General features: G+C 47.0%; 1 protein-coding gene across 2 annotated transcripts in view; it reads left to right on the top strand.

Moving 5' to 3' along the window:
* Positions 1-22,833, top strand: part of HACE1 (HECT domain and ankyrin repeat containing E3 ubiquitin protein ligase 1) — a 299,062-nt gene that overhangs the window by 9,653 nt on the left and 266,576 nt on the right. For both annotated transcript variants that reach the window (XM_069235476.1, XM_069235475.1), the window contains exon 2: positions 3,790-3,844. In XM_069235476.1, coding sequence (XP_069091577.1) covers positions 3,790-3,844 — 55 coding nt within the window. The remainder of the gene's footprint in view (positions 1-3,789; positions 3,845-22,833) is intronic.

Raw genomic sequence — 22,833 nt, 5'->3', positions numbered from 1 at the left:
TCAGCTCGTCGGCCGCATGCCCGATCGCCTTAAGAGAAACTTTTAAAAATGTGACACATTTCCACATTCCAGAAAGTATAGGTCAATAGTAGTCGTAAGGAAAGGTTATCAGATGTACCTTTGTATCATTACACAAGCCAATATATCATGTTATTGACTTAGTATTTACAAATAACTAATTATATGTGCATCCTGATAAACCTCTGTTCTTAAACTTGTAATCGACTTACTTTTTTAATTGGCTGTAATAGTCTGAATCAGGAGAGAGAGAAATTATTCAAGATAAAATATTTTGAGGGGTTGGTGCAAAAGGTGAATTTCGAAGCATGATCTGCATATGAATTATGTATGAATTCATATATGCAGGTACTTTTGCGTTTTCTCAGAAGAGCCTTTTATGGAGTGCTGAGGTTTTGTTTCTCCTGCATCAGTCTAGCCTTGTATCATTAAAAGGTAATGCTTTAAAGCAATTCTGTTTTCAAAAGATTCTAAGGAAAAGGAAGGTTGTAATTTGCTCCACCATCGAGATAGTTGTTTTGCAGACTATATCCATATTATCCTCTAGGGAGATCAGCTGTTTGCACAGGCAACCAAGTCAAGGGCTCAGAAAGGTGAATTTACAATCACGAGTAGTAAATACTGATTCCCAGAGTTCAGGTCTCAATATTTTTTCAAGTTCAGATTTTGCTCATATCTGTGTACAGATTACCAGATTGGAGATTTTTCCATGTCTACGATTTTAGGCAGGAGGCGGGCAATAGCTGCTCTGGTAAGAGTGTCATTACAGTTGACATTGCAAATGTAGTGAGTACTCAAAAGTCATACCTTTGTTGATATTTACAGACACTTGCAAATTCTTTTTTGTGAACAAATGCGTTGCACTTTTAAACATGTGGTTTCAAAAACACTTGCTAGATGGGCATGAATTGCAAAACGTATATAGCATTAAATATTAATATTAACCACAAATGTAGTTTGTGGTTTTGAGCAGAATAGGTTTGCTCAACAGGCCTTCAGTAGATTCATCGCAATGTGATATACCATGCTTTTTCTTAGGACCCACAGTTATAGAACCACCAAACACTCCAAAGCTGAGAATGTTTGGGGTCCAGAGTAAGTAGGCCGGCAGGTACTATATCTGCAGTGGGGAATTAACCTTATTAACCTTCTTTCACTTTCTAAGTAGACAATGATAAGCCCCCAAGGGTTACCTCAAAGGAGATGCTGTAGCGTGAGTCCAGGTACTGTACAGTCCACACAGTTGCACTAATGATGACAATTGCGAGTCAGAGTGGTATTTATTTAACACTTTAATAATAATTCAGATGTATATATAGATAGTACAAATGGAAAGTCAAATAACAGAAAGTATGCAGCTTGAGTATTGTAAATAATATACAATGAAATAATGGTATAAAACAATATCGAAGTAAATACAGGGCCCATGGCAATGCACACTACATATTATTCACAATCACAAGATGATCCTCTCCACAGCAGAACACAATAAAGCAACAGTGAAGATATGGAATCACTGAGAAGGTTAAGTAATGTACCAAGACAGTAGATGATTATAAGCCCTATTTTAGCATGATCAATGAACTAAAAATGTAGAATTTGCGATCCTCCCGCTGTATTGGATACTTTGTTATGTATCTGTAACAAATAGTGTTCAAGAGCCCAACCACAGATGATTGACAGCATTGTGAACTCCAAAACAAGGGGACAGTGTCCCGAGTTCTGAGAGTATGTTTACTGGCCACAGGAACTATTATCTGGCATTAGGGTTAATGATACTGGCCTTCAAAGATTCATATATCTTGCCATTCAGGGTCCTCGGGGCCACTGCAGTGAATCCAGTTACAGGGGTCCAACCTCAGTGATGGTTGGGGAGGAGCACGTTGCTCTGTGCCCACAGAAATTGAACGGGAGGCCACAAGAACATGCGTCTTCTCCCAGGACTTTCTCGATTCAGTTAATTACCCTCCTGCTGCTGATTTACAGCAATGGCAGAAAGTGATTAAATGTTGGCATGGAAAGGGTGTGCCCTGAAGGGCAGGGTTTCATCTTGGTTTACCTGTACTTGTAGGCGGATGTTTCTTGGACAGCCCTCATCTATCCTCTTAAGACAGTGCTTCTAGTTGATGTGGCGAAGCCTCTAGAATGCTTGGTGTACTGGAAACTTCGCTGCATTAATCTTTAGTAGCAATAGCTGTAATAAATAGCAGCAGACAGGCCAAAAGAGTATCAACAGGGACTTCAACTTATTCCCAGCAAAAAGGACGTGGGCAGCGCTCAGTTACACACTATGGTAGCACTCTCAAGGGCAGGTCCGCAAGTTTACATCAAGCTGGATGTAAACACCAACTTATATGGCCAGCTTCATATGGTTGGGCAGTGACACACATACGTTCAAAGCTGTTGCTTTCAACAGTGTTAACATTCCGATCAATCAGGCTGAGACCAAGAGGCCCCCAAGTATGCCAGGGTGGTGGGAAATGTAGTGTATTCCCTCCTATGTTAGCCTCGGAAATAAAAGATAGCAGAGGATTAGCAAGTGGGAGATGGGTTGTCCTTGTTGAGCAGCAGCCACCCTCTAGTTTACAGCCAGAGTGTTAACAAAAAAAGTAAATGTTAGAGAAAACAGCTACTGGCAACCCTAAAGAAAGGTGCAGCTGTAGTGTTAGAAGAGCATTTACTGTACACAGACTCGTTTGATGATCTTAATCATTAATGCAACAAGTTACGCATATTAATGTCACAAACATTTCAGGCATTATAAAAAATAAGCATGATGGGGTCCTTCTCTGCCCCAAGCCACTGGACTTAATTTACAGACGGGCCAAAAAGTTGCACCCATGGGTGCAGCTATGCACACAAAATACAGACATAGTGCCACTAGCTACAACCGATGCAGAGGGTTAAAGGGGCTTTACCCATGAGCCCATGGGCAAGTTAGTTCAATGAAGAGTCTACTATTTTGAGGACACAGCAATGGGTGACCCTGGGGGGCATCATATCTGCTTTGTGAGAGGTCCCTCTGCCAAAAAAAATGAAAATATAAAAAATTTGAATTGTGGGACAAAATCAAAAGGATGCAAGGACGCACAGCTTAAAGATGTCGTTCTGGACCTTGGCAATGGCCATCATTGCCAGATATAATTGTAAAAGATGTATGAGAATAAAATGACATCATTGTAATGATTCAGAATCAGTGTTCGATGCCTTAAGGACAATATAAACAGATATCAGAAGACCGAGGCAAATACTCTTCAGACTTGCTCCCTAGACTGTTTGTTTTTATCCAGGAAGAATTTGCAAGGGGATTGGCTGTTGTTTTTCATTGTTTTAAGGGTGAAGTCCTGGGCAAACTGTTCAGAATGAGGTTATACTTTAACGACTGAAAGACAAAAGGTTTTTTAGTGTGGTGATTAATCTTTAAGGAATGAAGATGTGAAGCAACGAGTGACTCGAGTGTCACCCAGTGATGGTGGCCTCGGAAAAAGTGAGTAAGACAGAAAAGAAAGTGGGTCAACTCGGGGTTAGACAGTGGGAGTAAGTTCTTTCATGGTGCGTTTTTGAAAAAAAAAAAGCTTTTGTGTGTCAGACAAAATGCTCCACCTCCCAATATATACTGATGTTAATCTCGTTTGGTAGACCGCCTGCAAGTGCTTTGCTCATTACCCAGAATCCTGTGCTCTTAATCGTTCTGTTTATTCTTGTGTGCAAGTATAAAGTGTGAGAAAATGAATCATGATGATTGTTTATTTGTGTCTGATTCCCTTTTAGATAATGAAACTGCTGTCTACACATTAATGCCGATGGTTATGGCTGATCAGCACAGGTGAATATAATACAAAGTATACTTTGAATCCTTCTTAGTCTAGGAAATAACTGGGCTCTGTTATCATGTGTAATGTGTTCTTCGTGTGAGTTGGAGCTGAGTGGTTGCAGCATCTAAACTGAATTTCCTAGCGTTACATAACAATTTAGTGATTCTTAGGCGAAGTCACAGTTTTAAAACAAACTTCTAGTCCAGTGTGGTGATAACTAGGAGGTAAAATATGGAGCTTGCCATCGCCATTGTGAGACATTCTGTATTTTTATAGCAGTGCAGGGCAGGGCAAGTAACCACATACTTGAACCTCAAATATGCCAACAGACTGATCTGGAAAGAAGGCATCAACGTTATCATTATTAAGTCTGCTGTTAACAAAAGGGTCATTTCGTTATCCATAGATCCATTGTGCGCCTGTTTTTTGAGAAGGCAAATAATTTCACCTTGCATGATTCTGGCTGTTGTTTGGAGGGGTTTGAGTAGTTTGAAATGAAGTCTTCCCCAGTAAATCAGCCTTGCACAACTTTGCCTTTGAGCCCTTGCAGTTGATAGTTCCCTCAGTACCCGTGCTCTCTCATGTTTACGCTCACCTTCTCTCCTTTCTAAGCACAATTTTGAGCTTTGAACCCACTGGAGCCACTACGCTAATTACATAAACATCACATTTCCATGTACCCCTGATGATGTGTCCCAGTGAGTTAAACAGATCCATAATTAATTTGTTCCACACCACAGGTATAGCCATGCAGATGCGAGTTGCTAATGGCCAAAATTAAGTGAACACTTTCTTACATTCCGGTGTAGCATTCACCCAAGTTTATTCCAGGCTACACAGAAGACATGGTGCGTCTGTTTCTATTCAGCCATCAACTGCCAGGCCTGGATTCCCACCCAAAGAACAGAGAAAACATCTGGAAAGTGGAATGTAAGAAAAATGAGCAGTCATCAGTCAAAGAAATACATCTACATACATGTATGATATGTAATGTAAAAATGACCCATGAAATGGTTCACTTTGTGGACTGATTTTGACTTCCAGAGTAGAACACTGCAAATTACTAATTACAATCAGGACATGTTTCAGATTTTTTAAGCTGCCTCACCCTTCTACATAAAGGAGAGAGAGGAGGAGGAGGAGGCTGTTGGGTCTGATAAAAAAAATAATCCAGAAATCTCATATGAGGTAAGTTTGCTCCTACTCGTGCTTGGATTTCCCTCTGCTTGCTGTTCTGCTTTCCTGTCTACTGTGAGGGAACAGATGCAAGTCCTGGAAATCAAAGACATTCATAGATATGCAAGTGTTAACCAAGTGTCCCTCCATCTACCATAAGCAGGTTGCCTGTATGCAGACGAAATGCACCTGTTTAGATGGAGGGTCACAGCGACCCCAATGAAATATGATAGTGTTCTATGACCGATTAGTTCTAGTACCACACATGCACCCATAATTTGTAGGGGTAAACCTCCATGCGAGTACATAATGCTAACACAGCTTTCATGTGAATAATTGCTAATATCCTATTTTATGAGTGTTCTTTATATTTTCCACGAATACACCTTGACACGTCACTATCCTGGCAAGCCTAACCTTACATAGTTTGGCCTTCATTTTCTAATGCCATTACTACTGCTACCAGTACCACTCGTACTGGCATTACTGCTGCATTTTGGACTACTGCTAGTCTGAACTGTTACTCACTGCTGCTTCATCTTGTCTTGGTTTTGTTCGTTCTTTTTCACAAAGTATATGAATATGTACCAGTACACAAGCAACTTTAACCTGTAACTACACATAGAATGTACATGCTTGGGTGGTGTTATTGCACTAAAAGCAGTGGTATAAGAACCAGTAGATCTCCGGGGCACCTGTCACGTGCAGTGGTCATGTTAGAATGCTTGTTCTTTTGCATAAGTTAGAACACATGACTGTAATCTGGGTAAAAAACATTTGTAAACCCAATAGGACCGCTCCCCAATGGCACGGGCGAAACCTATTGGCTTTGCTAGTCCTATTTAGGTGAGCGGGAGGGTGCCTTTAAAAAACAAATGGTATGGGAGAGGTGTGGGTAAATGCAGAGGGTGGGTGGAAGGACACCAGCTAATATTTAAAAAACATATTTGGCCAGATTGGTGGAGAAAGATGGTAGGACACCAGGTGTAACACAGGACAGCAGGCTGAGGCAGGAGAGGCTGCAATGTGTTTGGCTCCCCTTTGTCTCCTGTTAGACCTGACAGCTTTAGGATGGTCTTCCCCCTCCAACTTTTTGGCTGCCCCCCTCATTTTTCTGACCTCGTTTGTGCTGGATTTAGGACTCTGTGCACTTCACCACTGCTAACCAGCGCTAAAGTGCTTGTGCTCTGTCTCCTAAATCATGGTAACATTGGCCCATACCTAATTGGCATATTTAATTTACTTACAAGTCCCTAATAATGTCCACTACATGTGCCCAGGGCCTGTAAAATAAATGTTAATAGTGGACCTGCTGCAACAACTGTGCCACCCACCTTAGTAGCCGCTTCATATGTCTCAGGCATTGCAGAGACTGTGTTTGCAGTTTAAAAATGCCATTTCAAAGTGGCAAAATAAACCTTGCCAGGCCTAAACCTTCCCTTTTCATACATATTGGTCTCCCCTAAAGTAGGCCCTAAGGGACCCCCAGGACAGGGTTTTTAAAAGGCAGGACATGTGCTTTTAAGATTTACATGCTATGGTTGTGAAAAACACCTAAATTCGTTTTTCACTGCTGCAAGGCATAGCTATCCCATAGGATAACATTGTGAGTATTTTATAACATTTTATATGTGTAATCTGAGAATAAATTTGTCAAGTTTGGGGTCTCTGAACTCACAATTTATAATCACATCTTATGGTAAAGTCAGATTTAAATTGCAGATTTGTAAATGACATTTTAGAAAGTTGGCATTTTCTTACTTTAGTCAATTGGTGCCTACTGCAATACACATCTGAGGTGGGGTGACAGCTGGGCTTGTGCATTCCCTCTAGATAGCCACACAGAAAAGGAGCTTAGGTGTGACATTGGCCATCAACATCTTGATGGGTCTTGCTGGGCAGGATGAGAGGGAGGGGTTGACACTCTTGAATGGGCAGTGTCCTACAACACACACAGGACTGCATACTCCCCTGTAGTGAGTCTGGAGGCAGGGCAAGAAGGGAGATCCTCTCTTCTTTGACGTCTTCACCACTTCAAAGGCACAACTGGGTATAAGCACTGGACCTCTGACACCACCAACACAGTACACTTCTGGACCGGTAAACACTCTGCCAGGAAGAAAAGTATCTTCTGTGCTCAAGGCCTGTCACTCTGCTGGAACTGCTGTTTGCTGAAGTCTTGACTTGCTCTGCCGGCTGCTACTGTCTCTTTGCATGGGTGAGAAGGACTAGACCTGCATCACTTGAACCCAGAGAAGCTCCTAGGGCTATCTGGCTTGCTTCCTGTTGCCTAAGTCTCAGGGGCACAAAAGACTTAAATTCCTCCTGTCCAAACTGTAGACTCATTTGCTTGTGAGTCTATCCTGCCAAGTGGCAACCACCCCCCCCCTCCTCCTCCCACCAGGTCCTTGACCCTTTGAAGTGTACCTCTGCGCTTGTTCCAGTGGAACCAAGGTATCCTCTGCTCTGAGAGCAAAATTGATGCGTTACAGCTGTTGCGAGAACTTGACTGGTGCACCCTGCTCTGAACCATCGCATCGCACTCAGAACCACCACTTTGGAACCAACACATCGCTGCCACTCTGTGGAGAAGATCCACGCATCACCTCTACAGCATGGAGAAACCCGGCTCATGGCACTCAGCACTGTCGCACTTCGGAGCCAACATTTCTCTCAGAGAACCGATGCATCACTGCAGTTACGTGGAGACCTCACCTGTCTGGGGATCACCAAATGCATCTTGCTGTTGTGACGAGGATAAGGTACTTTTGATTTGGAGCCTGTGTGGGTCTTGTATCCGGCCCGCGCTCCATTGCGGTCAGCCTGAACTCTCGACTTAGTACTGGTCCAGCGCAGCCAATTAAATCTATAGGGGCTACTAGCTTCTAAGTGGTATATTTTGCATTTAATCTCTAAAAATTCATATCTCGACTTCTGCTGGATGATTTGGTCTTGTTTTAGTTATAAAAGTATATTCTATTTTTGTAACCTGGTGTGGAGTCTCTTTGTGGTGTTTTTGCTGGGTTGTTTTAGAAATACTTTACACATTTTCTCTTAAGTTCTGTTTGACTGCTCTGTACCAAGCTACCAAAAGGTGAGCACAGGTAAACATATGGTGTGGTATCTGACTTACCATGACTAGGATTGTGATTCCTGCTGGGGCAGGATACATACTTCTGCCAATCAGACACCCAATTTCTAACATTGCTGATAGATGGGGAGGATAGAACTTGTGTTTGGTCAGTTACATACAGTAATATGGTGTACAATACCCAGGCACATCCAAGACCATTTTGAATTTTAAATTCTCCCTGGTTGGCATTTTTAATTTTTCCCTAAATCATGTCCCTAACTGAAGGAGCTACATCTGCACCTGAAAAAATTGAATTTGAGCTGGCTAACCCAGAAAGTTATACTGTGGCCCAGCTCACAAATTTTGCCAGGGATCTGGGCTTCTTGTCAAGAGCACCACCAGGAAGGTGGAACTGCGCATTGGTTGTGACCTCAGGAGAGAATGAGGAGATGGATGGCCCTCAGGCGGTGCCTTCAGAGGACCCACCACCTGTAGTAGAGGGGAAAAAATGCCCCCAGAATTGGCGCTTCCTGCAAGGGCAGGGAGCAGTGTCTCTTCCTATGGTCTCTCCCCAGAGGAACTGGCAGAGAGGAGGGATGAGAGAATTCAGGCTGCAAATGGCAAAATTAAGGATAAAGGAGAAACTTGACTTGGAGGGACTGGCTCATGAGAGGAGCCTGAAAGAGCTGAAACTGAGGGCAAGGCAATAAGAGTCCAGCAGTGGTGGCAGCATACAAGCAGTACCTGATGGAAACAAAAGGGTTTGCATACCCAAGGATTTGGTGCCCAGTTATGTGGTGGCAGATGACAGTGATAGATGCTTTTCTGCTTATGACATTGCACGGAGGGCTCACAAGGTTCCTGATGTGCACTGGCAGGGTGGCCTATGAAAAAACACATGCCTACTCTGGGGAGGGACACATTTCTGACCGAGGTTGGCAACCGAACCATGTATGCTCCCATGAAAGCCTTCTTAGCTGCCAAATTTAGCCTGACCCCTAACAAGTTTCACCAAAGATTCAGGGGCATCCAGAAACTCCCCAGCCAAGCTTGGCTAGATTTTGTGGATTACTCCAGTAAGGAACGGAATTGCTGGGTGTGAGGGGCAGCAAAGTTAATGATTATGTTAGGTTATACAATTCAATCATAATAGAGCACATGCTCCATGTCTATTGTTCAGAGTTGCACCAGCACCTATTTAACAGTAAGCTGCCTGACCTCAAGAAGTTTGCTGAGGAGGCGAACCTTTGGGCTAGCACTAGAGTGCCCAAAGAGGTATCTGGGTGGAACTCACAAAGGTGGTCAGGGTTCCTAACTGAAGAAAGAGGGAGAAGAAAAACATAAAATAAGGAGTTCTCAAACGGCCCCCAAAATAATTCCCAGGAAGTAGTGGTAACCAGTCCCTGTCTAATCCAAGGAAGAAAGGGTTCTTTGATCACAAGATTGGGAATGTTTTGTATCCCAATGTACTGAGTGCTACAAGTATGGGCATTCTAAGAATGACTCCAAATGTCCCAAAAGGGCACAGCCCCCTAACAGGGTGTGGGGGAGGGGGCGGGCAGACACCTTGGTTAGCGAGTGTAGCGCTCAGGGAGGAGGTGGTTAGTTTTAGGGGACAGACAGCGGTGACCCTAGTTCCCTAGTTTCCCTGGAGGATAGAGGAATGGTGCCAAAACCCCAAATTTTTGCAAATACTTCAAAGTATAGACATTGGGTCACCATTAATGGGCAATGGGTGGAGACTTTGTGAGACAAGTTTTAAGTGTCTACTGGTGTCTGCAGAGCAGGTCCTACAAAACATATTCCACTAAGTCATAGTCTTTGACAATCGCGAGAGTCCTCTACCAGTGACTCTGGTTCCTTTCGAGTTGGGTGGGGTACTAGGGTCTCTGAAAGTTGCTGTAAGGCATACCCAGCCTGTTGATTGTCTGTTAGGCAATGACCTGGAGCACACTCCTGAAAGGAGATAGAGCTCAGGTCTCTTTTCGAGTTGATCAGATTGCCTGATTGGGTCTATATGACCTCATGGTCCAAGGTTGCCTAGGAAGGGAGTCGGGGCATCTGGAGCCTGGAACAATGGACCAGACAACTGTCAAGGAGAGGGGCAAGGGGAGCAGGAAACTGGTCTCTGTAGTTCCTGCAGTGGAGGTTGATTGGATACTGTAGGAAGTTGGCTCTGTATGTGCTATTTCAAAGTAAGGAATAGCATGCACAGAGTCCAAGGGTTCCCCTTAGAGGTAAAATAGTGGTAAAAAGAGATAATACTAATGCTCTATTTTGTGGTAGTGTGGTCGAGCAGTAGGCTTATCCAAGGAGTAGTGTCAAGCATTTGTTGTACATACACATAGACAATAAATGAGGTACACACACTCAGAGACAAATCCAGCCAATAGGTTTTGTATAGAAAAATATCTTTTCTTAGTTTATTTTAAGAACCACAGGTTCAAATTTAACATGTAATATCTTGTTTGAAAGGTATTGCAGGTAAGTACATTAGGAACTTTGAATCATTTCAATTGCATGTATACTTTTCAAGTTATTCACAAATAGCTATTTTAAAAGTGGACACAGTGCAATTTTCACAGTTCCTGGGGGAGGTAAGTTTTTGTTAGTTTTACCAGGTAAGTAAGACACTTACAGGGTTCAGTTCTTGGTCCAAGGTAGCCCACCGTTGGGGGTTCAGAGCAACCCATAGTTACCACACCAGCAGCTCAGGGCCGGTCAGGTGCAGAGGTCAAAGTGGTGCCCAAAACGCATAGGCTTCAATGGAGAGAAGGGGGTGCCCCGGTTCCAGTCTGCCAGCAGGTAAGTACCCGCGTCTTCGGAGGACAGACCAGGGGGGTTTTGTAGGGCACCGGGGGGGACACAAGCCCACACAGAAATTTCACCCTCAGCGGCGCGGGGGCGGCCGGGTGCAGTGTTAGAACAAGCGTCGGGTTCGCAATGGAAGTCAATGAGAGATCAAGGGATCTCTTCAGCGCTGCAGGCAGGCAAGGGGGGGCTTCCTCGGGGAAACCTCCACTTGGGCAAGGGAGAGGGACTCCTGGGGGTCACTTCTGCAGTGAAAGTCCGGTCCTTCAGGTCCTGGGGGCTGCGGGTGCAGGGTCTTTTCCAGGCGTCGGGACTTAGGTTTCAGAGAGTCGCGGTCAGGGGAAGCCTCGGGATTCCCTCTGCCAGCGGTGCTGTGGGGGCTCAGGGGGGACAGGTTTTGGTACTCACAGTCGTAGAGTAGTCCGGGGGTCCTCCCTGAGGTGTTGGTTCTCCACCAGCCGAGTCGGGGTCGCCGGGTGCAGTGTTGCCAGTCTCACGCTTCTTGCGGGGAGATTGCAGGGTTCTTTAAAGCTGCTCCTTTGGATAAAGTTGCAGTCTTTTTGGAGCAGGTCCGCTGTCCTCGGGAGTTTCTTGTCATCGTCGAAGCAGGGCAGTCCTCAGAGGGTGCAGAGGTCGCTGGTCCCTTTGGAAGGCGTCGCTGGAGCAGAGTTCTTTGGAAGGCAGGAGACAGGCCGGTGAGTTTCTGGAGCCAAGGCAGTTGTTGTCTTCTGGTCTTCCTCTGCAGGGGTTTTCAGCTAGGCAGTCCTTCTTCTTGTTGTTGCAGGAATCTAATTTTCTAGGGTTCAGGGTAGCCCTTAAATACTAAATTTAAGGGCGTGTTTAGGTCTGGGGGGTTAGTAGCCAATGGCTACTAGCCCTGAGGGTGGGTACACCCTCTTTGTGCCTCCTCCCAAGGGGAGGGGGTCACAATCCTAACCCTATTGGGGGAATCCTCCATCTGCAAGATGGAGGATTTCTAAAAGTTAGAGTCACCTCAGCTCAGGACACCTTAGGGGCTGTCCTAACTGGCCAGTGACTCCTCCTAATTGCTTTCTTTGTTCCCTCCAGCCTTGCCGCCAAAAGTGGGGGCCGTGGCCGGAGGGGGCGGGCAACTCCACTAAGCTGGAGTGCCCTGCTGGGCTGTGACAAAGGGGTGAGCCTTTGAGGCTCACCGCCAGGTGTTACAGCTCCTGCCTGGGGGAGGTGTTAGCATCTCCACCCAGTGCAGGCTTTGTTACTGGCCTCAGAGTGACAAAGGCACTCTCCCCATGGGGCCAGCAACATGTCTCTAGTGTGGCAGGCTGCTGGAACTAGTCAGCCTACACAGACAGTCGGTTAAGTTTCAGGGGGCACCTCTAAGGTGCCCTCTGGGGTGTATTTTGCAATAAAATGTACACTGGCATCAGTGTGCATTTATTGTGCTGAGAAGTTTGATACCAAACTTCCCAGTTTTCAGTGTAGCCATTATGGTGCTGTGGAGTTCGTGCAAAACAGACTCCCAGACCATATACTCTTATGGCTACCCTGCACTTACAATGTCTAAGGTTTTGTTTATACACTGTAGGGGTACCATGCTCATGCACTGGTACCCTCACCTATGGTATAGTGCACCCTGCCTTTAGGGCTGTAAGGCCTGCTAGAGGGGTGACTGACCTATACTTGCATAGGCAGTGAGAGGCTGGCATGGCACCCTGAGGGGAGTGCCATGTCGACTTACTCGTTTTGTTCTCACTAGTACACACAAGCTGGCAAGCAGTGTGTCTGTGCTGAGTGAGAGGTCTCCAGGGTGGCATAAGACATGCTGCAGCCCTTAGAGACCTTCCTTGGCATCAGGGCCCTTGGTACTAGAAGTACCAGTTACAAGGGACTTATCTGGATGCCAGGGTCTGCCAATTGTGGATACAAAAGTACAGGTTAGGGAAAGAACACTGGTGCTGGGGCCTGGTTAGCAGGCCTCAGCACACTTTCAATTGTAAACATAGCATCAGCAAAGGCAAAAAGTCAGGGGGCAACCATGCCAAGGAGGCATTTCCTTATACAACCCCCCCCCAAACGAAAGAGGATGAGACTAACCTTTCCCAAGAGAGTCTTCATTTTCTAAGTGGAAGAACCTGGAAAGGCCATCTGCATTGGCATGGGCAGTCCCAGGTCTGTGTTCCACTATAAAGTCCATTCCCTGTAGGGAGATGGACCACCTCAACAGTTTTGGATTTTCACCTTTCATTTGCATCAGCCATTTGAGAGGTCTGTGGTCAGTTTGAACTAGGAAGTGAGTCCCAAAGAGGTATGGTCTCAGATTCTTCAGGGACCAGACCACAGCAAAGGCCTCCCTCTCAATGGCACTCCAACGCTGCTCCCTGGGGAGTAACCTCCTGCTAATGAAAGCAACAGGCTGGTCAAGGCCATCATCATTTGTTTGGGACAAAACTGCCCCTATCCCATGTTCAGAGGCATCCGTCTGCACAATGAACTGCTTAGAATAATCTGGAGCTTTTAGAACTGGTGCTGAGCACATTGCTTGTTTCAGGGTGTCAAAGGCCTGTTGGCATTCTACAGTCCAGTTCACTTTCTTGGGCATTTTCTTGTTGGTGAGTTCAGTGAGGGCTGTCACAATGGATCCATATCCCTTCACAAACCTCCTGTAATACCCAGTCAAGCCAAGGAATGCCCTGACTTGAGTCTGGGTTTTTGGAGCTACCCAGTCCAGAATAGTCTGGATCTTGGGTTGGAGTGGCTGAACTTGGCCTCCACCTACAAGGTGGCCCAAGTAAACCACAGTTCCCTGCCCTATCTGGCATTTGGATGCCTTGATAGAGAGGCCTGCAGATTGCAGAGCCTTCAAAACCTTCTTCAGGTGGACCAGGTGATCCTGCCAGGTGGAGCTAAAGACAGCAATATCATCAAGATAAGCTGTGCTAAAGGACTCTAAACCAGCAAGGACTTGATTCACCAACCTTTGGAAGGTGGCAGGGGCATTCTTTAAACCAAAGGGCATAACAGTAAACTGATAATGCCCATCAGGTGTGGAGAATGCTGTTTTCTCTTTTGCTCCAGGTGCCATTTTTATTTGCCAGTACCCTGCTGTCAAGTCAAAGGTACTTAAGAATTTGGCAGCACCTAATTTGTCTATGAGCTCATCAGCTCTAGGAATTGGATGGGCGTCTGTCTTGGTGACAGAGTTGAGCCCTCTGTAGTCCACACAAAACCTCATCTCTTTCTTTCCATCTTTGGTGTGAGGTTTGGGGACTAAGACCACTGGGCTAGCCCAGGGGCTGTCAGAGCGCTCAATTACTCCCAATTCCAGCATCTTGTGGACTTCCACCTTGATGCTTTCCTTAACATGGTCAGACTGTCTAAAAATTTTGTTTTTGACAGGCATGCTGTCTCCTGTGTCCACATCATGGGTACACAGGTGTGTCTGACCAGGGGTTAGGGAGAAGAGTTCAGGAAACTGTTGTAGGACTCTCCTACAATCAGCTTGCTGTTGGCCAGAGAGGGTGTCTGAGTAGATCACTCCATCTACTGAGCCATCTTTTGGGTCTGATGACAGAAGATCAGGGAGAGGTTCACTCTCTGCCTCCTGATCCTCATCTGTTACCATCAACAGATTTACATCAGCCCTGTCATGGAAGAGCTTAAGGCGGTTCACATGGATCACCCTCTTGGGGCTCCTGCTTGTGCCCAGGTCCACCAGGTAGGTGACCTGACTCTTCCTTTCTAGCACTGGGTAAGGGCCACTCCATTTGTCCTGAAGTGCCCTGGGAGCCACAGGCTCCAGAACCCAGACTTTCTGCCCTGGTTGGAACTCAACCATTGCAGCCTTTTGGTCATACCAAAACCTCTGGAGCTGTTGGCTGGCCTCAAGGTTTTTGCTTGCCTTTTCCATGTACTCTGCCATTCTAGAGCGAAGGCCAAGTACATAGTCCACTATGTCCTGTTTAGGCTCATGAAGAGGTCTCTCCCAGCCTTCTTTAACAAGAGTAAGTGGTCCCCTTACAGGGTGACCAAACAGAAGTTCAAAGGGTGAGAATCCTACTCCCTTCTGTGGCACCTCTCTGTAAGCGAAAAGCAGACATGGCAAGAGGACATCCCATCTCCTTTTGAGCTTTTCTGGGAGCCCCATGATCATGCCTTTTAATGTCTTGTTGAATCTCTCAACTAAGCCATTAGTTTGTGGATGGTATGGTGTAGTGAATTTGTAAGTCACTCCACACTCATTCCACATGTGTTTTAGGTATGCTGACATGAAGTTGGTTCCTCTGTCAGACACCACCTCCTTAGGGAAACCCACTCTGGTAAAGATACCAATGAGGGCCTTGGCTACTGCAGGGGCAGTAGTCGACCTAAGGGGAATAGCTTCAGGATACCTAGTAGCATGATCCACTACTACTAGGACATACATATTTCCTGAGGCTGTGGGAGGTTCTAGTGGACCAACTATGTCCACACCCACTCTTTCAAAGGGGACCCCCACCACTGGAAGTGGAATGAGGGGGCCTTTGGATGCCCACCTGTCTTACCACTGGCTTGACAGGTGGGGCAGGAGAGGCAAAACTCCTTAACCTTGTGGGACATATTGGGCCAGTAGAAGTGGTTGACTAACCTCTCCCACGTCTTGGTTTGTCCCAAATGCCCAGCAAGGGGAATATCATGGGCTAAGGTCAGAATAAACTCTCTGAACGACTGAGGCACTACCACTCTCCTAGTGGCACCAGGTTTGGGGTCTCTGGCCTCAGTGTACAGGAGTCCATCTTCCCAATAGACCCTATGTGTTCCATTTTTCTTGCCCTTGGACTCTTCAGCAGCTTGCTGCCTAAGGCCTTCAAGAGAGGGACAGGTTTCTTGTCCCTTACACAGCTCCTCCCTTGAGGGTCCCCCTGGGCCTAAGAGCTCAACCTGATAAGGTTCAAGCTCCAAAGGCTAAGTTCCCTCAGAGGGCAGAACTTCTTCCTGAGAAGAGAGGTTCTCTTTTTCTGACTGTGTTGCAGTTGGTTTCCCAACTGACTTTCCTTTTCTCTTGGTAGGCTGGGCCTTTCTTCCAGACTCCAGCTCTACTTTTTCACCCTGTGCCTTGCATTGTGCTCTTGTTTTTACACACACCAGTTCAGGGATACCCAGCATGGCTGCATGGGTTTTTAGTTCTACCTCAGCCCATGCTGAGGACTCCAGGTCATTTCCAAGCAGACAGTCTACTGGGATGTTTGAGGAGACCACCACCTGTTTCAGGCCATTGACCCCTCCCCATTCTAAAGTTACCATTGCCATGGGATGTGCTTTAGTCTGATTGTCAGCGTTGGTGACTGTATAGGTTTTTCCAGTCAGGTATTGGCCAGGGGAAACCAGTTTCTCTGTCACCATGGTGACACTGGCACCTGTATCCCTCAGGCCCTCTACACTTGTCCCATTAATAAAGAGCTGCTGCCTGTATTTTTGCATGTTAGGCGGCCAGGCAGCTAGTGTGGCTAAATCCACCCCACCCTCAGAGACTAGAGTAGCTTCAGTGTGGACCCTGATTTGCTCTGAGCACACTGTTGATCCCACTTGGAGACTAGCCATTCCAGTGTTACCTGGATTGGAGTTTGGAGTGGAACCTTTCTTGGGACAGGCCTTGTCTCCAGTTTGGTGTCCAGGCTGATTACAGCTACGACACCAGGCCTTTTTGGGATCAAGGTTTTTACCCTTGTACCCAGGATTGTTTTGTGAAGAGGCTCTGGGCCCACCCTCCTGTGCAGGTTTTTGGGGGCCTGTAGAAGACTCTTTACTATTTTTATTTTTGGCTGTCTCACCACCTTTCCCCTGGGGAGGTTTTGTGACCCCTTTCTTTTGGTCACCCCCTGTGGAAGTTTTGGACACCCTAGTCTTGACCCAATGGTCCGCCTTCTTTCCCAATTCTTGGGGAGAAATTGGTCCTAGGTCTACCAGATGCTGATGCAGTTTGTCATTGAAACAATTACTTAACAGGTGTTCTTTCACAAATAAATTGTACAGCCCATCATAATTACTTACACCACTGCCTTGAATCCAACCATCTAGTGTTTTTACTGAGTAGTCTACAAAGTCAACCCAGGTCTGGCTCGAGGATTTTTGAGCCCCCCTGAATCTAATCCTATACTCCTCAGTGGAGAATCCAAAGCCCTCAATCAGGGTACCCTTCATGAGGTCATAAGATTCTGCATCTTTTCCAGAGAGTGTGAGGAGTCTATCCCTACACTTTCCTGTGAACATTTCCCAAAGGAGAGCACCCCAGTGAGATCTGTTCACTTTTCTGGTTACACAAGCCCTCTCAAAAGCTGTGAACCATTTGGTGATGTCATCACCATCTTCATATTTAGTTACAATCCCTTTAGGGATTTTCAACATGTCAGGAGAATCTCTGACCCTATTTATGTTGCTGCCACCATTGATGGGTCCTAGGCCCATCTCTTGTCTTTCCCTTTCTATGGCTAGGATCTGTCTTTCCAAAGCCAATCTTTTGGCCATCCTGGCTAACTGGATGTCCTCTTCACTGGAGTTATCCTCGGTGATTTCAGAGTTGTTGGTCCCTCCTGTGAGGGAACCTGCATCTCTGACTATTATTTGTGGAGTCAGGGCTTAAGAAGCCCTGTTCTCCCTAAGTAGGACTGGAGGGGGGGAATTTCCCTCCAAGTCACTATCTTCATCCTCTGTGTTGCCATCCTCAGAGGGGTTGGCTTTTTCAAACTCTGCCAAAAGCTCCTGGAGCTGTACTTTGGTAGGTTTGGAGCCCATTGTTATTTTCTTTAGTTTACAGAGTGACCTTAGCTCTCTCATCTGTAGATGGAGGTAAGGTGTGGTGTCGAGTTCCACCACATTCACATCTGTGCTAGACATTATGCTTCTAAAAGTTGGAATACTTTTTAAGAAACTAAAACTGGTTCTAGAATCTAATTCAAACTTTTAACCAACTTTTAAACTCTAAAAGAAATCTAACAGGGACTAACACAAGGCCCTAGCAGGACTTTAAAGAATTTAGAAAACTTTTCAAATTGCAAAAATCAATTTCTAATGACAATTTTGGAATTTGTCGTGTGATCAGGTATTGGCTGAGTAGTCCAGCAAATGCAAAGTCTTGTATCCCACCGCTGCCACCAATGTAGGAAGTTGGCTCTGTATGTGCTATTTCAAAGTAAGGAATAGCATGCACAGAGTCCAAGGGTTCCCCTTAGAGGTAAAATAGTGGTAAAAAGAGATAATACTAATGCTCTATTTTGTGGTAGTGTGGTCGAGCAGTAGGCTTATCCAAGGAGTAGTGTCAAGCATTTGTTGTACATACACATAGACAATAAATGAGGTACACACACTCAGAGACAAATCCAGCCAATAGGTTTTGTATAGAAAAATATCTTTTCTTAGTTTATTTTAAGAACCACAGGTTCAAATTTAACATGTAATATCTTGTTTGAAAGGTATTGCAGGTAAGTACATTAGGAACTTTGAATCATTTCAATTGCATGTATACTTTTCAAGTTATTCACAAATAGCTATTTTAAAAGTGGACACTTAGTGCAATTTTCACAGTTCCTGGGGGAGGTAAGTTTTTGTTAGTTTTACCAGGTAAGTAAGACACTTACAGGGTTCAGTTCTTGGTCCAAGGTAGCCCACCGTTGGGGGTTCAGAGCAACCCCAAAGTTACCACACCAGCAGCTCAGGGCCGGTCAGGTGCAGAGGTCAAAGTGGTGCCCAAAACGCATAGGCTTCAATGGAGAGAAGGGGGTGCCCTGGTTCCAGTCTGCCAGCAGGTAAGTACCCGCGTCTTCGGAGGACAGACCAGGGGGGTTTTGTAGGGCACCGGGGGGACACAAGCCCACACAGAAATTTCACCCTCAGCGGCGCGGGGGCGGCCGGGTGCAGTGTTAGAACAAGCGTCGGGTTCGCAATGGAAGTCAATGAGAGATCAAGGGATCTCTTCAGCGCTGCAGGCAGGCAAGGGGGGGCTTCCTCGGGGAAACCTCCACTTGGGCAAGGGAGAGGGACTCCTGGGGGTCACTTCTGCAGTGAAAGTCCGGTCCTTCAGGTCCTGGGGGCTGCGGGTGCAGGGTCTTTTCCAGGCGTCGGGACTTAGGTTTCAGAGAGTCGCGGTCAGGGGAAGCCTCGGGATTCCCTCTGCAGGCGGCGCTGTGGGGGCTCAGGGGGGACAGGTTTTGGTACTCACAGTCGTAGAGTAGTCCGGGGGTCCTCCCTGAGGTGTTGGTTCTCCACCAGCCGAGTCGGGGTCGCCGGGTGCAGTGTTGCCAGTCTCACGCTTCTTGCGGGGAGATTGCAGGGTTCTTTAAAGCTGCTCCTTTGGATCAAGTTGCAGTCTTTTTGGAGCAGGTCCGCTGTCCTCGGGAGTTTCTTGTCGTCGTCGAAGCAGGGCAGTCCTCAGAGGGTGCAGAGGTCGCTGGTCCCTTTGGAAGGCGTCGCTGGAGCAGAGTTCTTTGGAAGGCAGGAGACAGGCCGGTGAGTTTCTGGAGCCAAGGCAGTTGTTGTCTTCTGGTCTTCCTCTGCAGGGGTTTTCAGCTAGGCAGTCCTTCTTCTTGTTGTTGCAGGAATCTAATTTTCTAGGGTTCAGGGTAGCCCTTAAATACTAAATTTAAGGGCGTGTTTAGGTCTGGGGGGTTAGTAGCCAATGGCTACTAGCCCTGAGGGTGGGTACACCCTCTTTGTGCCTCCTCCCAAGGGGAGGGGGTCACAATCCTAACCCTATTGGGGGAATCCTCCATCTGCAAGATGGAGGATTTCTAAAAGTTAGAGTCACCTCAGCTCAGGACACCTTAGGGGCTGTCCTGACTGGCCAGTGACTCCTCCTTGTTGCTTTCTTTGTTCCCTCCAGCCTTGCCGCCAAAAGTGGGGGCCGTGGCCGGAGGGGGCGGGCAACTCCACTAAGCTGGAGTGCCCTGCTGGGCTGTGACAAAGGGGTGAGCCTTTGAGGCTCACCGCCAGGTGTTACAGCTCCTGCCTGGGGGAGGTGTTAGCATCTCCACCCAGTGCAGGCTTTGTTACTGGCCTCAGAGTGACAAAGGCACTCTCCCCATGGGGCCAGCAACATGTCTCTAGTGTGGCAGGCTGCTGGAACTAGTCAGCCTACACAGACAGTCGGTTAAGTTTCTGGGGGCACCTCAAAGGTGCCCTGTGGGGTGTATTTTGCAATAAAATGTACACTGGCATCAGTGTGCATTTATTGTGCTGAGAAGTTTGATACCAAACTTCCCAGTTTTCAGTGTAGCCATTATGGTGCTGTGGAGTTCGTGCAAAACAGACTCCCAGACCATATACTCTTATGGCTACCCTGCACTTACAATGTCTAAGGTTTTGTTTAGACACTGTAGGGGTACCATGCTCATGCACTGGTACCCTCACCTATGGTATAGTGCACCCTGCCTTAGGGCTGTAAGGCCTGCTAGAGGGGTGACTGACCTATACTTGCATAGGCAGTGAGAGGCTGGCATGGCACCCTGAGGGGAGTGCCATGTCGACTTACTCGTTTTGTTCTCACTAGTACACACAAGCTGGCAAGCAGTGTGTCTGTGCTGAGTGAGAGGTCTCCAGGGTGGCATAAGACATGCTGCAGCCCTTAGAGACCTTCCTTGGCATCAGGGCCCTTGGTACTAGAAGTACCAGTTACAAGGGACTTATCTGGATGCCAGGGTCTGCCAATTGTGGATACAAAAGTACAGGTTAGGGAAAGAACACTGGTGCTGGGGCCTGGTTAGCAGGCCTCAGCACACTTTCAATTGTAAACATAGCATCAGCAAAGGCAAAAAGTCAGGGGGCAACCATGCCAAGGAGGCATTTCCTTACAGATACCTGAGAAAAGAGGCCCCTGAGCTGACTGGGGAGGACATTGCCGCCCTAGGTGACCTACGTGAGCTTGCCAGCTGACAGGTTGAGGGTGGGCCGGCCCACCAGGGAGGAATTCTGCCAAATGCAGAAAGAGTGTCCCACTCTTGAGAGCTTGAGGCGACAGGCCTCAGCCCATGTTGCAGGTGAAGCCTCTGGAAATCACCTACTCTACTGGGAGAATGATCTCCTGATACTGGGGCAGATTGAGTGCTTGTGGTCTCCTAGTGTTCCTGGGCCTTCCTGCTGGCTTTGGCTCACAACGTTACCCTGGTCGGACATTTGGGGTAAGGCATGACCTTTGCCAGGCTTATCTCGCACTTTTATTGGGTGAGAATGAAGACCGCCTCTGAGGCATACTGTAGATCCTGTCCAACCTGCCAGGCCAGGAGAAAAAGCTCCCCTGACCCTACTACCTGTCGTTGGCTTCCCCTTTAAAAGGATGGGCATCAACGTCATTGGGCCCATGGACCCTGAGACAGCCCTAGACAACAGGTTTGTCCTGGTCTTGGTGGACCATGCCACCAGTTACCCGGAGGCAGTCCCTCTGAGGTCAGTGGCTGCACCCATGGTAGCTAGAGAACTGATGGGGATCTTACAGGAGGTGGTGTCTGAAAGAGGCACTAATTTCATGTCCGCCTACATGAAGTCCATGTAAGATTAGTGTGGTGTAACAAGTTCATCGTACCCTATCACCCCCAAAAAAATGGTCTTGCGGAGAGATTCAACAAGACCTTGAAGGGCATGGTAATGGGTCTACCCAAATGCATGAGGCTGAAGTGTGATGTCCTGTTGCCCTGCTTTCTCTTTGCCTACAGGGAAGTACAACAGAAAAGAGGTAGGGTTCAGTCCCTTTGATCTCCGCTATGGCTGTCCTGTTACGGGACCTCTGAGCCTCTTTAAGGAGGGGTGGGAGAAAGCTCCCATGAAATACCCCAAGGATGTGGTCAGCTGCATGCTGGCCATTCGCAGCCAGATGTATTGTTTCTGGATAAAGGCAAAAAGCAATCTTGTAGCCAGCCAAGAAGTGATGAAGCTCTGGTATGACCGGAAGTTCACTCTGGTGGAGTTTCAATCTGGCCAGAAAGTATGGGTCATGGAACCAGTAGAGCCGCGGGCTCTCCAGGACTGCTGAACTGTCCCATTCGAGATCATTGAGTGCAAGGGGGAGACCACCTACCTGGTGAATCTCCAGACCCCTGGAAACTCCATAAGTGTGCTCCATGTGAACAGACTCGAGCTTCACTTCGAGAGGACCAAACTGAGGAGGATGCTTATGACAGATGAGAGAGTAGAAGAGGAGAGTGAACCACTTCCTTGCCTCTTCTCTGCACAAGAACACGATGGGTCAGTGAAGGGTGTCACCTTTCTATCACCCTGACCCTAGAACAGCGGGGTGACTGTTACAGGTTGCTGGGACAGTTTGCCTCACTAGTCTCACTTTCCCCTGGACTCACACACCTGTGCATCCACAATATTGACACAGGAGGCAGTCCCTCTGTAAAGAACAAAATGTACATGTTCTCAGACAGGTTGAAAGCCAACATCAAGGTGGAAGTCTCTAAGATGCTGGTCTTAGGGGCGATTGACCCTTCTAATAAACCCTGGCCCAGCCCTGTGGTGTTTGGCCAGGGTTTATTTTTACCAAAGGCCTCCCCACCAGACACCACACTAGAACTCCAATTCTGCATGGGCTACAGAGTCACCAGGAATGGTGTGCAGCCCGTCCCTCGAGCTGATGAGCTTATTGACAGTGAGGCGCTGCCAAATTTCTCAGTACCTTTGATTTGATATCAGGGTACTGGTAGATCACTTTGACTGAGGGAGCCAAAGAGAGGTCCGCATTTTCAACCCCAGGGGGCCACTTCCAGTTTCAGGTGATGCCCTTTGGATTGAAAAATGCCCCTGTTACCTTCCAAAGGTTGGTTAACTGGGTCCTTGCTGGTAAGAAGGCCTTCGTGCTGCCTCCCTAGATGACATTGCTGTCTATAGTTTCAGCTGGGAGGAACATCTGCACCACCTCTGCAAGGTGCCGCAGGCCTTGCAGCTGGCAGACCTGACCATTAAGGCCAGTAAATGCCATATTGGGCAGTGTTCTGTGGT

This window comes from Pleurodeles waltl, chromosome 5 (assembly GCF_031143425.1).
Source record: "Pleurodeles waltl isolate 20211129_DDA chromosome 5, aPleWal1.hap1.20221129, whole genome shotgun sequence".
Lineage (NCBI taxonomy): Eukaryota > Metazoa > Chordata > Amphibia > Caudata > Salamandridae > Pleurodeles > Pleurodeles waltl.
The sequence above is the reverse complement of the archived record's forward strand: the minus strand, read 5'-3'. Positions and strand labels throughout refer to the sequence as shown.